At 42.2% G+C, this 15,198-nt stretch overlaps 1 protein-coding gene across 9 annotated transcripts in view; it reads right to left on the bottom strand.

Annotated features, from left to right (window-relative positions):
- CEP44 (centrosomal protein 44) overlaps positions 1–15,198 on the bottom strand; it is a 68,046-nt gene that overhangs the window by 23,363 nt on the left and 29,485 nt on the right. For 7 of the 9 annotated variants that reach the window (XM_068278780.1, XM_068278782.1, XM_068278787.1 and 4 more), the window contains exons 5-8: positions 11,725–11,841; positions 7,999–8,133; positions 3,122–3,253; positions 1,633–1,839 (exon numbers count right to left, since the gene is read on the bottom strand). In XM_068278780.1, the coding sequence (XP_068134881.1) occupies positions 1,633–1,839; positions 3,122–3,253; positions 7,999–8,133; positions 11,725–11,841 (591 nt within the window). The remainder of the gene's footprint in view (positions 1–1,632; positions 1,840–3,121; positions 3,254–7,998; positions 8,134–11,724; positions 11,842–15,198) is intronic. The other 2 variants (XM_068278781.1, XM_068278784.1) reach the window with 2 other exon arrangements.

A 15,198-nucleotide genomic window follows, 5' to 3' on the forward strand; every position in this document is an offset into this window, starting at 1 on the left:
AACTGCACAGGAAATTTGGGTGCACCATAGGTCATAATGTGAATTACAGCTATAGTGGCGCTCAATCATTAATTTGGGCGCCGTCAAAAGATGGAGCCCAAATTACTAGAAAAACAGCATAATTTGTCTGCCAGCAATAGCTGGCAGACAAATGACATCTTACACCTGGAGGGGGAATGCCGTCGGGACTTTTGCAGGAGCAGGGTGAGCCGATTTTCAGCTCTATAAATTTCCCAGCGCTTTAATTACATGTACATGCGAAGTGACTTGTAACATGAAGAGCTAAGCCTGTGTATGTAAAGACCCAGAGACCCAAAGACCCAGAGGTGGTGTTCCTTTTTTCTCACTGTAAGGGATAATAAACAGGTTTCTAAATGATAATTTCTCTGTAGTTGGATTGTAGCATATCTCATCAGTTTATTTTCAAATCAGGTAAATGAGAAATGTGTGCAAAAAATGACAACTCGTTAAATTTGAACGAGCCCCTTGATTACCCTCCTTAGCGGTAATTCAGAGTCCGGCTCGGGACGGAAATTCACAGGTCAGAGTGGTAATCCTGTGCCTGAGTGAGTGACATGACATGGTTGGGATCCAACAGAACTCGTAAATCGCTCTAAAAAAATTCTAGCGTCTTTGAGAGCGATTTTACTACTTAACACGGAGTGCTTTCCGAAACAAGGAATGGGGGGCTCAAAATCGCATTCCTTGAACAAAGTAACTTCAAAAATGTCAGTAAATCGTAATTGCTTTTATGGAATCTCCTCCATAGGCTTGTATTGCTCAACACTTTTGGAATCGGTGGCGGTTCCTAGAAAGCAGAAAACGCTGCATGAAGTGCTCTGGTGGGCAAAGCCCAAGTGTGAAACCTCCACTCTTCAAATAACGAGACAGCACACTCACTGGCTGCAAAACACTTGCTGTGTATTGTGGAACAAGTACACTACATTACTACATCATTATTTGAAGAGTGGATTTTTCCAGGGCTGTGTGAGCAGTCCGGCCGAGACTTTGCACCGGCTTACAATCAGTTTTCATACACCTGAGGTGCTGCTCTCCAGGCAATGCATAGTGTGGACCAAGTGTGAAACCTGTCTTACTTGGGACTGTATACATACACATGTATCTCACATGTCAGTTCAGGTAGCCTTTAAAAACTCAAAAGTCCAAAACACAAAGGTTTTTCAAGTCCTGTATTGGCAATCAAGGACAGAGTCTATTTTTATTTGTGAATACTGGTAATCGCACGGATTAAACACAGATACCCACAGCTACAGACTACAATTGATGAAAGCTTGCACTGTGCTCTGCCCCCTTGCAGTGTGTTAGATGCGTGCCAAGCAGCAGCAACCTCCCACAATAATGCCTGCTGTTATCTCTTTCAAGAACATAATCTTTCAAAACAGGATTAAAAAGACAAAAAATACAAATGTTAGCAATTCTTACAAAGCTACCAGAGGATTTATTTATATCACTAACCTGGAATTGGTCACATGACAAATACGAGAATTTGAAATATACACAGGTACATGGGAGTAGGAGGAAAGATACTGCCTTATAATTTGCTTCTTTAGTAATAGGCAGCACAATGCTCACACTATTCAATGCAATGGCAATTGTTTTTAATTTTCCGACCTTTTTAGATTGCAGCAAGCGGTCTGTTTCCAGAAGAAGAACGCGACTGAGCAAGTTGGTCCAATCGGCGTCATCGATAATGATTTTCCCTTTCATACTGTTCTCCAGTGCTTGTAGTCTGTCCTCCATCCATTCAAGCCGTGAGAGTTTCTCCTGACATTCAGCAAGCTGTGCCTTCAGTAGGTCTATCTGTGTGTCCTTCATGACCTGCACAGTACAGACTAGATTACTACATTGCATACTGCAGGGCAGCCTAACATCAGCATGTAAAGGCAGAATTACACTCATCTCCTGAACACTGAAGCTGAGCTTCAGACACACATATAACTATAACCAGCATTTATAAAGCCAAATCTACACTAAAGGTGGCCATACACTAGGGATCTATTACTGACACCAACTGCAAATAGATTTCAGATTGAAATCTCTAAAATAATAAAAAAAAAAAAAAAAAAAAAAATCTATGGTACGGATACAATGCAGAGCCGACAGAACTACTCACATAAGACGAGGGAAGCACTCTCGCTTGGCAATGTATCTTATATTCTACACACCAGTACACAAATGTTTTCGAGCTCCCCGCTCCTCCTCAGATGTACCACCTCAAAAATGTTTGTGAGCAATACAATATATATTGCCAAGTAAGAGTGCTTCCCTCATCTCAACCGTGACCATCTCAACCGGGACCAATAATTGAACTTCATCCCAATCAGTAGCTGATACCCCCTTAAACATGAGAAATATTTTCCTTTGCACAGAAGGATCATCGGGGGGGGGGTTCTGTATGGCTGATACACCACAGTGTGATGTCAGGACCATGGTCCTAGCAATTTCCGGTCTGTGAACCTTGCTGCATTGTGGAAAATGGCGGTTTACAGCTGTTTCCAACTGCCAAAAAAAGCAAGCAGCCTCTCCTTCCACTGACATCACCTGCCAGCAGTAAAAATGTCACCATGTGATAAATGTAAGAGTGTAAACCGGGGAGATGAAAGATTTTACTATGGGCAAACCCTGACTAAATCATTTATACAGAATTATTGTAAAAATGAAGCACTTTTATTACATTATTTTCACTGGACTTCCCCTTTAAGACCGCTAGAAGAAGTACCTGTTATCTTGTTCACTTGTACAACAGAAATAAATGAGAAGGGCTGGAGGCAGTATAATGCTGTCAGGTGGAGGTGGAAAAGTCCATCAGATGCTTAGCATTCCACCTTTCATGCACATTTAATGAAAATTGTATGCAGCCTACAACTGGTCCAAACAATGCACTTCCTGCCAATTTGGATGGGTCCATTTCCAAGCTGCATACAATTTGCATGATATCAGTATCACATTGGCCATCTCTAGTCATAGGCCTTGTGTACACAAATATTTAGTTTTTTGTGTTTCATCTGCATTTCTGCATCACTTTGGATGGTCAACACAAAGTTTAAAGAATACTATAACCCGGCTCGCGCCGGTACAAAACGATGCTCTGGTCACTCACGGTATTTGCAACTTTAATGTGGCAAGTCACTGCACCTGCGCGGCCCTGGCAGCACGCTTCCTCCCGCTGACGTCTGCAGGGGGCCGGTAGAAGCCTCAGGTAAGTTAAACTCTTTTTGGGGTTACAGTACTCCTTTAAGAAAAACAAAAATTTGCTTTCTTAGAACAGAAAGAATTTGCGATAATTCAGGTTGGAGTGAGCTCGAGATGTCTCCCAGTGCATCACTGCTGAATATATGCAAATTAATCATTGTACCCTTAGAAGCTAAACACACCTCCAGAACCACTGGAATGCAATGATGTGTCAGCTTGTTAATTTGTACAGAGCCATAATAATCCAACATGCATACAGACTGTTTCAGATTGTTTGATCCTCATCAGTGCATGGCATGGATTAATTTGGCTCTATGCAGTAGGGCTTGTAACACCGAGAGGGACAGACTAACCAGCAAGCTCATGGTGACCCAGAACTCAGAGTGTGTGAGGGGCTACAATGGTCCTAAAAGCCCCCTTACTAAGATGTTAAGAAAAACAAAAGTTTGCTTTCTTAAAACAGAAAGAATTTGCGATAATTCAGGTTGAAGTGAGCTTGAGATGATTTAAAGTACTCCTTTAAATTCTTAAGGAAATGTATGTAGCAGCATCTACTTCTGCATTTGCTTTCAGATTTGGTTACCTAAATGTTATCAGTTCTATGCTTTTATACTAAAATCTGTTCCAGATAATGTGGAAAACACGGTTGCTGAAATGATTGCTGCGTTGTTTCAGATGGCAGTTTGCTGCTGGAAGTCATACTTTTGTGGGGTACAGAAAGTCTAGAAGTTACCTTCTTGCTCCAAGAGTAAATGTCTGCACAAAGGAGGAGCTTGTTACTCTGTTTCCACATCTGGAATGAGTGACTGACTGAGATCTTGTACAGTTAGTCATTAAAGGTATCACCTAAACAACTTTTGTTAAGTCTTCGGATTCTCTCCATAATTAATACCGGACTACAAGGAACTGTCAGACTAGCCACAAGCTTGGACACTACTTACTACTACTGTAAAGAATGCTGTTAGCCGCTTCCAACCCTTGCTAATTGAAATCTACACCCTGTTTGAGACCCGCTATCCCTGCCAGGACGTTGATTTCAATTACCGTGCTGCATTGATTGTAAGCAGTTTGACAAAGGACATTAATTTGAAACAGCAGTCTGTCACTGCTCTGATCTTCTTGTTCCTGTCTTTTTTGGATGCAATAAAAAACGTTTGTAATTGAGCTATAATACTTCTGGTGGTGCCCAGGGCTGTGGAGTCGGTACAACAATCTTCCGACTCCAACTCTGACTCCTCAGTTTATGAAACCACGACTCCGACTCCCGGTACCCAAAATGGCTCCGACTCCTTAGTCTAATACTTAAAGAGAGTCTGAAGCGAGAATAAATCTCGCTTCAGACTTCATAGATAGCAGGGGCATGTGTGCCCCTGCTAAAACGCCGCTATCCCGCGGCTTAACGGGGGTCCCTTCACCCCCAAATCCCCTCCGTACAGAGGGGGAGTGCTTCCGCTTTGGGGCAGGACTAACCGCCGCTGCCCTGCCTCCCGCGCGTCTATCAGACGCGTACCTCCGCCTCTCCCCCGCCCCTCTCAGTCTTCCTTCACTGAGAGGGGCGGGGGAGAGGCGGCGATGCGCGTCTGATAGACGCGACTAGAGGCAGGGCTGCAGCCGTTAGCCCTGCCTCCAGGAAATGAAAATTTCACGACCAAGTTTGCGACCAAGGTTTGCGGGGGTGGGTTCGGGGGTGAAGAGACCCCCGTTTAGCCACGGGATAGCGGCGTTTTAGCAGGGGCACACATGCCCCTGCTAACTATGAGCTCTGAAGCGAGAATTATTCTTGCTTCAGAGTCTCTTTAACAGGGCTGTGGATTTTGTACAAAAATCATCTGACTCCAACTTCTCAGTTTACAAAACCACGACTCCGACTCCACGTGCCAAAAATTGCCCCGACTCCAACTCCACAGCCCTGGTGGTGCCAAACATTTTTGGTTTTATTGCACTTCTGGCCCCTGGCGGGACTGGGGTATTGGTCTTGGCACACCTTTTTGTTTTACTTGTGGGTGCTCCTCTAGTACACTGTCTAATTACCGTGCTGCACGCTCCTGCAGTTACCACCAAACGCACCACTCTCTCGACACTGCAGCCCACTCGGTCTGCGGTCTATATGACAGTAGAGCTTCGTGAGCTGGTGACACTGATCACTGTGAAAATGAAATCGCTCCTGCCCAGATTATGGAGCTCTGTTGTCATACTAAGTGGGCTGCAGCATCAGGAGAGCGGTGTGGATGATGAGAGAGACTGGTCTGTGCGATGTGATGACAGTGAGCCCCGTTTTCTGACCAAAAAGTCTCTGATCCTTAAGGGGCCACACTCTGCTGGTCCGGCAGCGGCTAACTTGCACACATTTCATATGCTTACATGCCAGTAATTTGAATTAAGGCTTACTGTTAACGCAGACAATGGTCTCAATTCACTAAGCTTTACCACATTTGGTAATGCAGAAAAGAAACCAAACGTCTGGTCAAATTACAATTCAATAAGGCTTTTACCACATGGAAAAGTAAAAATATCCACTAGTGAGGTGAATACCTCAAAAAATGTCTATTCACAAAGATTAGCGCACGCGGTAAAACAAGTGAGACGTTCTGTATTTTACCTGCAGTCAGTAACTAACAATCAGCCATTCGGTAAAATGAAGAAGGCAAAAGAGACAACCAATAGAAGACACCCAGTCCTAAAGGTGGCCACACACCATACAATTTTTTAAATATCTGTTCAATTTAAGACTTGCAATCAATTTTTCTGACCGATTGTAACATTTCAAAAAATATGACCAATGTACCAGACACGTATGTTCAATCTTTCCCCAATTATGATAAAACTGATTGGAAACTAACAAAATTGCTAGGGTGTGTATATTAATAAATTGAAAATCTAACACACACCATACAATCTTTAGAAAGATTGAAGAAAAATATCTGGCATTCTGGATCGATAAAAAAAAAAAAAAAGCTTTAGATTTTTTTCGGGAGATCCGATCGTTTTTATCAAATTGCCGTAAAATCAGATAATTTTATTGTTTCGTGTATGGCCACCTTAACACTCACTCCATTGAGTATTGATGTACTGCTGGGAGGGACATCAAAGAGGAAATACAATACAAGATGCAGGAGCAGGGCACATTGAGGCTTCTTTTACATTGCAAATTGCAATACAATCCCAATTTTTACTGGAAGCTAGCAACACAAGAAAACAAACTCAGAAAAAACACAGCATGCATCAAAATTAGAATCACATGTAAAATCGCATCAAAATCAGAAAAGCATGTAGTGTAAAAGAGCCCTGCGAGCTTCCTTCTCCTCTTCAGACGTACAGATGTAAAGACTGATGCAGAGAATCAGAGGGCCTAGAGGAGACATGCAGTCTAAAGGGATGGCGGGGATGCCTTTTACTCTAGTAAGTGGTCACAGGACAGAAGCAGGAAAGGCTCTTAATGGTGGCCATACACGGTACAATAAAAACGTTCGATTTTCCCGTTTATTCGATCTAAATGATTGAATTGAAGGAAAGTTGAAAATATTTATTTTTTCGATCAAGAAATTCGAACGATTATCCCGTTTTTTCGGGAAAAATGATCGGACATGCTGGAAAAATCTTTATATTCGATCTAACGGAATAATCAAACTAAATTATCTAATTAAAAAATTGTACCATGTATGGCCACCTTAAAGATGACCACACACCATACAATTTTTTTTAAAATAACTGTTCAATTTAATAATTGCAATTAATTTTTCTGACTAAATAATGGCCATACATGGTACAATTTTTTCATCCAATCTTACCATTTCTATGTAGCATAAGGGTAAATTAAGTGAATGTACTGAAAGGATAATTTAGGCAGTTACCTCATATTACATAGAAATGGTAAGATTGGATGAAAAAAGTGTACCATGTATGGCCACAATAATTGAAACATGTAAAAAATATGACCACTGTACTACACACATATGTAAAATTTTCCCCCAATTATGAAAAAATTGGAAACTGAGAAAATTGCTAGGGTGTGTATATTAATAAATTGACAATCACACACCATACAATCTTTAGAAAAATTGAAAATGAGTTTCCAGCATTCCAGATAGAACACCCCCCCCCCCCCCCCCCCCCCCCCCAAAAAAAAAGGGGAAATCCGATCGGATTATTCAGTCGAATGGAAAAAAAAAAAAAAAAAAAAAAAACAAGACTTCAATTTTTCAGGAGATGCGATCATATTTAGCGAATGGACGTAAAATCGGATCATTTTATTGTATCGTGTGTGGCCACCTTTAGACAGATCACGAGTACCAGAATAAACATCACTGCTCTGGCCAGAAGTAGAACATCACTGTAGCAGAACACAGCTTGCCATTGAGACATTCAGTAAATTACTGAACTAGTATCACGTGTGGAAAATCTTAGTGAATTCAGGAAAAAAAAAGGAAATCTAAATTACAGAATGCGATAATTTACCAACCGATTTTTTTTTCTTACCAAACAGCCCTTAGTGAATTGAGTGTATGGAGGTGAAATGAAGGAATTGCTAATTTCTCAGGAACCGTGGCATCTCACATGAATCTGATGCCTTTTTCGGTTGATACATAATTGGGAAAAAAAAAATGTTCAAAACCATTTGCCTGTCCTCCTTCAATGAAGCAGTCAGAAAATGTAGGCAGCAGATCAGCAATACAGTCCAGCACTTTTAGGAAAAGGTCAAATGAAAGCCCCTCCCCAACGGTCTAATGACAAACACTTTAATATTTACATAACTAGGACACAACATGTTTGTGCAGATACCCTTACCATGTCTTCCTGTGGACCATCTCCTTCAGATTCTGAGCTGGTAATGTCCTCTGGGGCTGGTGACTCAAACTGCACAGAAGTCACTTGTAAAGATGGAATGTCACTACCAGTATGGCGCTCAACAAGCAGCTTCTTCTGTAATAGAAAATCATAGTCTTCAATACCTAAACAGAACTCATACTTTGGGGCGATGTGACACTTTTTTAAAAAAAGACCAATAAAACTTGTTCTGGTGCAGTTATTTTAAAAATCAAAATTTAAAGAGACACTTAAGCCAGGGAGGGGGGGGGGGGGGAATCAGTTTCCCCCCCCCCCTTCTGCCAGCCCCTGCAGCCGTCCCAAGCCCTCTCAGTCATTCCTGGATCCTCTGGTCCCCCACCGCCAGCTACTTTCATTTTTGCGACAGGCCTGGCCATGCATCTTCTTTGCATTCCCGTCCGCAATAGGATGCTGCGCCTACACAGGACTCTATTGCGGACGGGAACGAAGATGCGTGGCCAGGGCCTGCACAGTAAGCCTGTCGGAGAAAATGAAACTAGCTGGCAGTGGAGGACAGGAAGAATTTTACTTTTGCTTGATATGACCCTTTCCTAACTTGAACTCTTCCTCTCACGATGCCTAACCCTAACTTATGTCCTGCACAGCAATTTTCATAGAAATATGCACCGCCTGTGGTGCTAAAAACTTCTGCTGATATTCTTGCCATCGACTTACAATTATTATTGGGCACCACCGCCACCAAAATTACACCTGGGCCCCAGCATGGCCACAATTAACATTGCTGTCTAGGCCATTGTATCAGGCGGCTGCCAGCATCCAAATTACCTGCTTTTAGTCTTCTACCCCCACAGTTTCTATTATTTCTTTTTATATACACAAGGGTGTCTATGTATGTATTAGGACAAAATGCAGTAGTTATGTAAGAAGTAGGACAACAATAACGGTTAGATGCTGGATAGCACATGATTATATATGGAGGCGTTCGATAAAAAGGCCATACAAAAACAAAAAAAGAACATAAAAGGTTTCACCACACACACTTATTATCTGAGTCGGTTCCTACTATGCTGTACATATGTGCCATTAGAAAAGCTGGAAGGTGAATAATGACCCTAGAAAATAATGATAAAAATGAAGTAATGTGAGAAGTGTACACTTAGCGGAGCAAGCAGGACAAAAAACAGATATGAACAGTTAAGTGCTGAGTGCAGGGGAAGTGCATAATTTCTGAGTTAATCAAGGCTTTAATGGTGGTGGACAGGAAAAATAACAGAAATTAGATTCCAATGAAAGCTAAACAGCAATAAAAGGAGTGATATACACGTTTCCTTTCAATAGTTAAATGTTTATGTTGTCATAATAATAAGCACTTTATAATGTGTATTAATGTTAAAAAGAAAGCATGAACCTACAGTGAGAGAGAATACAATAGCTCACATAGAACAAAGATGCTGGGTCTCTACCTGGATTTAATTTAATTTTATTGCAGGCCGCGCTGGACTGAGTCCAGCAGGCTTCACTTCTTCCTGTCCCGGCAGGAAGTTTAAACAGTAGAGCGCCCACTACTGTTTAAACCTACCCGGACAGAAAGAAGTGAAGCCAGCCGGAACCCGGAGCCTAGCAGAGAAGAAGACAGCGGGAACACGCGCCGGCGGAGCAGGTAATGTATGTGGCAGGGGGGCAGCGGCAGCACCACCACAGATTGAGATCGGTTTCATGCTGAAATCGATTCACAATCTGTTTGCAGTAAAGGCAGCCATACGATCCCTCTCTGATCAGATTCGATCAGTGAGGGATCTATCTGTTGGTCGAATCTGAATGCAAATCGACCAGTGTATGGCCACCTTAAGTTGCAGGTAGTCTCCACTGTGTCCTTCTAAGCTATCTCTCCCCTGTGCATCCGTCTGTCCCCCTTTGTGCCTCCTTCTGTCCCATGTCACCTCTTCCCCCGTGTGTCCCACTATCTCCCTCTGCCTATTTCTGTCCACCTTTGTGCCTCCTTCTGTTCCCATGCCACCTCTGCTCCCCTGTGCCTCCTTCGGTCCCCATCTGTACTTCCTTCTGTGCCTTTCTCTGTCCCCTTTTGTGACTCTCTCTGGCCCAAGCCTCCTGCTGTCCTCTAGTGCTTCCTTCTGTCCCTTTTCCTACCTCTGTTCCCCTTAGTGCCTCTCTCTGCCCCCCTTTGTGTCTCCCTCTGTACCAGTATCTGTCCCCGTCCCTCTCCAGTGCTCCCCCAGTCCAGTGGGTACATGCAGAGTATAGTACAGCAAAAGCTGTGCTTTCACCTCCCCATGTGACTGAGGGGTTAGACACAAGTGATGTCTGACATCACTTATGTACATGTTCGGGAGGAGGGTATGCAGATTTCCGTCGTTGTGCGATTCACTGTGCATAGCTACGCACATATACAAAGGTTTCCACCCCCCTTCCCCACTTCCTTTTTAAACCAGGCTCCAATTGAGTTGCGTTGTGCCTGAGAAGAAACCGCTAGTTGGCGAATTGTGACAATGTGTACAAGAACAGGGTCCTCTGCTGCTCCTGGTAAGCTCTGCGCCACTCTTCTACTATCCCAGTCACCTTGGCTCATTCACATTCTCTTTCACCTCCAATACACTAGGAACTGTGCACTCTGTTATTCATTGTCCTTCACTTTTACTCATTTTCACTGAATGTTTCCTCTTTTGTCTGGTCATTGGTTTATAACTGGCTTCCACTTCCATTTGTTTGTGCATTTGGTAACACAATCAAGAGTCTCCACTCCCCTATACATCCATCACTTATTGTTGTATAATATATCCAATCCAATGTATCCATTTTATTGCATTTTTGTCTCCTTAAAACAGTGGTCCTCAAACTAAGGCCGGCGGGCCAAGTGTGCCCCCTTGAGACTTTTTTTTAAGGCTTTAAGGATCACTATGATTCATACTGTAAAATATATATGTACACACAATAACATTTGGGTCAGTGTAGAATACACTATAAATGTATTTGTGTGTACAATCTGTACACACAGGCGTCGTTGAACGATCATTACCCATCCGTCACAACGGTCTTTTAAAACAAACGAGCGTTGTCGTACATAACCCGTCCTTAATTGTGGTTTGACGTTTTTTCGTGAAACGAGAGTTACACAAGGTTAGCTAGAGCAAACATTTGTCACAGTGACAGACAAAATCTTGCCGTGGGTGTGAACCTTATGGATCAGCTGACTGAAGCTGAACACACATTCTGTTTACAGATTAATCTGCCTTAAATCTTTTGTCCTCGATTCTCCTTCCTCATCCTGCATTAGTTCAGAGGGTGAGAGTGCCCAACAGGCTGACAATCCTGTTGTTGGTGCATACTCAAGTCACAGAGGGAAGACATTCTGAAACAGATAAGCAGTAGGTAACACAGTGGCCGCTACAATGCAGCTTTGCTGTTGGTCAATGTTTTTGTTATGTGATCCTACATCAATATGGAGCAAGCTAGCCAGACCTGCCAAGAATAAAACCAATCACACAAATTCCAATGCAAAGCCCAAATATAAAGAGGTGTACATAACTGTACTGCCCCTACTCTTTCCCCAGTTCATTTTGTATCTCTCATATTAGGCCAGACAAAACGGTTAGTGATCAGGTATGTTAGTGGAGATTAGCAGACCATTTCAAGCCATTTCAGCCACATTCCGAATGCAGAGATGTTCACCTACGTATGCTTCCACAACAGAAGACACTAATGACTTACTGGTACCTGCAGCGGCTTTTCACTTGATGCCGTAGCCTGCACAGACGATTCTTCTGGATAAAACACTTCACACTTGTCTTTAGCAGAAGGCATTCTTTTAGCTGGATGCAATTTTACCTGTAAAACAGAATCAGAAAGACAAATAAAAGGTACTGTATATAAATCATGTAAAACTTAATGTGATCAGTGCACATAGGATAATAATAAAAAAAAAATTATATATATATATATATATATATATATATATATATATATATATATATATATATATATATATATATATATTGGGATGCGAAAGTTTGGTGGGCAACCTTGTTAATTGTCATGATTTTCCTGTATAAATCGTTGGTCGTTACTGTTATAATTTAAGTAGGCCTCAGTTATTTGGACTGAGTTTTAGGTAAAAGGCTTGTTCGCAGAGTAGACCTTTAAATAGAGGTTTTCGTGATGCAGGCAGAAGCATCTCAGTGTCTGCTTGAAGCAGATGATACAAGCAGATACTGATAAGATGTTCCTAGTCCAAGGTCTTAGGCCTACACTGCCCCGGACAAATGGACTACGGGAACAATCAACATGGGCCATATTTATAAAACATAACATTCCTGCGACTAGGGCAAAATATCTTATAGAATATTAATCGAGTAGGTGTGTGTCCTGACATCACAAGGGATCTGAACCAATCATAGATGGATCAGATGGGGTCACATTTAACTCTTTCTGGTTCATATAAAACCCACAGCCGGAGTATGGAGTAGCACTCTTTTCTGTCTTGCTACCTGTCCCTGCTGGCTTAAAGCTTTATATAATCCATTTCTGTTCTGATATGATGTATGCTGTACATAGGTAGTCTAGATGATGTAACTTAGTATAGAAAGAAGATAACTGACTAACATTCAGGAGGAAGGTTAGTCAAGAGCTTGTAACGCAAATGGACTTAAAGAACGATTGCTTCGCTAAGCTGTAACGACATGTAGAGATGAGTATCTGTATATCTGTGGAATTAATAAACTCCATCAAACTTTGAAGACGCCTAAGAAAGTCTATCTCCTGCTTGCTGTGATGAGTCGTGTTTGCAACTCTTGCTGATGAGTTTGCTGGTGCCGGAGCAAACGGTGATTTATAACAGTTACGATAACAAATGTCAGTTAAATATATCATATAGGAGACACACACAGTGATATTTGAGAAGTGAAATTAAGTTTATTGGATTTACATAAAGTGCACAATAATTGTGTAAATAAAATTAGGAAGGTGCATACATTTGGGCACTGTTGTCATTTTATTTATTCCAAAACCTTTAGAACTAATTATTGGAACTCAAATTGGCTTGGTAAGCTCAGTGACCCCTGACCTACATACACGGGTGAATCCAATATTGAGAAAGAGTATTTAAGGGGGTCAATTGTAAGTTTCCCTCTTCTTTTCATTTTCTCTGAAGAGTAGCAACATGAGAGTTTCAAAACAACTCTCAAATGACCTGAAGACAAAGATTGTTCACCATCATGGTTTAGGAGAAGGATACAGAAATCTGTCTCATAGATTTCAGCTGTCTGTATCCACAGCTAGAAACATATTGAGGAAATGGAAGACCACAGGCTCAGTTCAAGTTAAGGCTCAAAGTGGCAGACCAAGAAAAATATTGGATAAACAGAAGCGACGAATGGTCATCTTGCTGCAGATGGAGTCACTGTGCATCGTTCAACCATTCAGCGCACTTTACACAAGGAGATGCTGTATGTGAGAGTGATGCAGAGGAAGCCTTTTCTCCGCCCACAGCACAAACAGAGCCGCTTGAGGTATGCTAAAGCACATTTGGACAAGCCAGCTTCATTTTGGAATAAGGTGCTGTGGACTGATGAAACTAAATTTGAGTTATTTGGGTATAACAAGGTGCATTATGCATGCAGGAAAAAGAACACAGCATTCCAAGAAAAACACCTACTACCTACAGTAAAATATTGAGGTGGTTCCATCATGCTGTGGGGCTTTGTGACTAGTTCAGGGACTGGGAATCTTGTCAAAGTGGAGGGACGCATGGATTCCACTCAGTATCAGCAGATTCTGGAGACCAATATCCAGGAATCAGTGACAAAGCTGAAATACACACACACATACATACATACATACATGGAGACTGGTAGATCAAAAGATACAACATAAATGATGCACCTAGACACTATACCAACTGATCCCATGAATCTCCAGTTTGCAGCCACAATCTGCAGGGCCTGTCAAGTACTAATGACTATTCTAGGGACTTTTCTTTGTATGATGGCTCTCCTGTGCATCTTTTGTACTCAGCAACAAGTGAGGTCAAAACGAGATGTACATGATTCAGAGATGATGCAAATTTTAGGGCATTTTTATACAAATGTAAGCAACCTGAAAATGGACCAAATCAGATGCCACCGGATGATCTGTTTTCAAGCTGCATAGTGCATACATTTGCATAAAATTACCATAAAAACTGCATCAACTTTGAATTGTTTGCATCTTCCTGACCATATCTATTCAGTGAGTCCCAACTGAATGCTAACACAGATAACCCCATTCTTTTTGGTCAGCTAAATTTCCTTTCAGCATATCAGTCCTCGGCCTTTTACTGACAGAAGTGACCAGGGTTTCTCAGAATCAGCATGTTCTGCCTTTTCCCTTCTTCAGTTCACTAGGGATGTGCTGGCTAAAGACACGTTACGTTACACAGAGCCAGGACATTCGGAGGCTCCACCCCCAGCAGAGGCCCCACTGATACCCAGGGCTGTGGAGTCGGTCCAAAAATCCACCGACTGCGACTCCTCAGTTTAGGATTCCACCGACTCCGACTCCTCTAATTTGCATATTACAATTTTGTTGATTAAAAAGTATGTAACATGAAATTCGTCTCTTAACTGCCAACGCTTAGGAATTTTACAAGACAACTGAAGTGAGAATGATATGTAGACTACTATATTTATTCCCTTTAGACTAAAACTAGTCCTTGGTAAGAGTACTTGTAAAAGGTACAAACCGGAACAAAGAACATCTATCAGGCCCTAGGCAATGCAACTGTGGGTACATGTAAGAATGATGTGCAGGTACTCAGCAGGGGAATGAGGGGATTGTAAACAGACAACACCTCTGTGTTCAATGTGCACAGCATTCTCAGTGGATTCCCTGCAGCTCTGTGGGGAGTGCATATGTAGAGTATAGTACTACTGTGTAACAAAGTAAACCTGAGACAGATGAAATTAAAGTTTTATACATACCTGGGGCTTCCTCCAGCCGCCTTCAGGATAATCAGTCCCTTGTTGTCCTCCTCCACCACCTGGATCTTCTGCTATGAGTCCAGGTACTTGAGCCAGTCAGGCGTAGTGCGCATGCACACACTCCGGCGCCAGGAGCATACTACACCTGTGCAGCACTATTGCGCAGGTGCAGAATGTTCCTGGCTGTGGGAGCGGCATGCGGCCGGACAGCGCTGACTGGCTGAATTAC

Source organism: Hyperolius riggenbachi, chromosome 1 (assembly GCF_040937935.1).
Source record: "Hyperolius riggenbachi isolate aHypRig1 chromosome 1, aHypRig1.pri, whole genome shotgun sequence".
NCBI lineage: Eukaryota > Metazoa > Chordata > Amphibia > Anura > Hyperoliidae > Hyperolius > Hyperolius riggenbachi.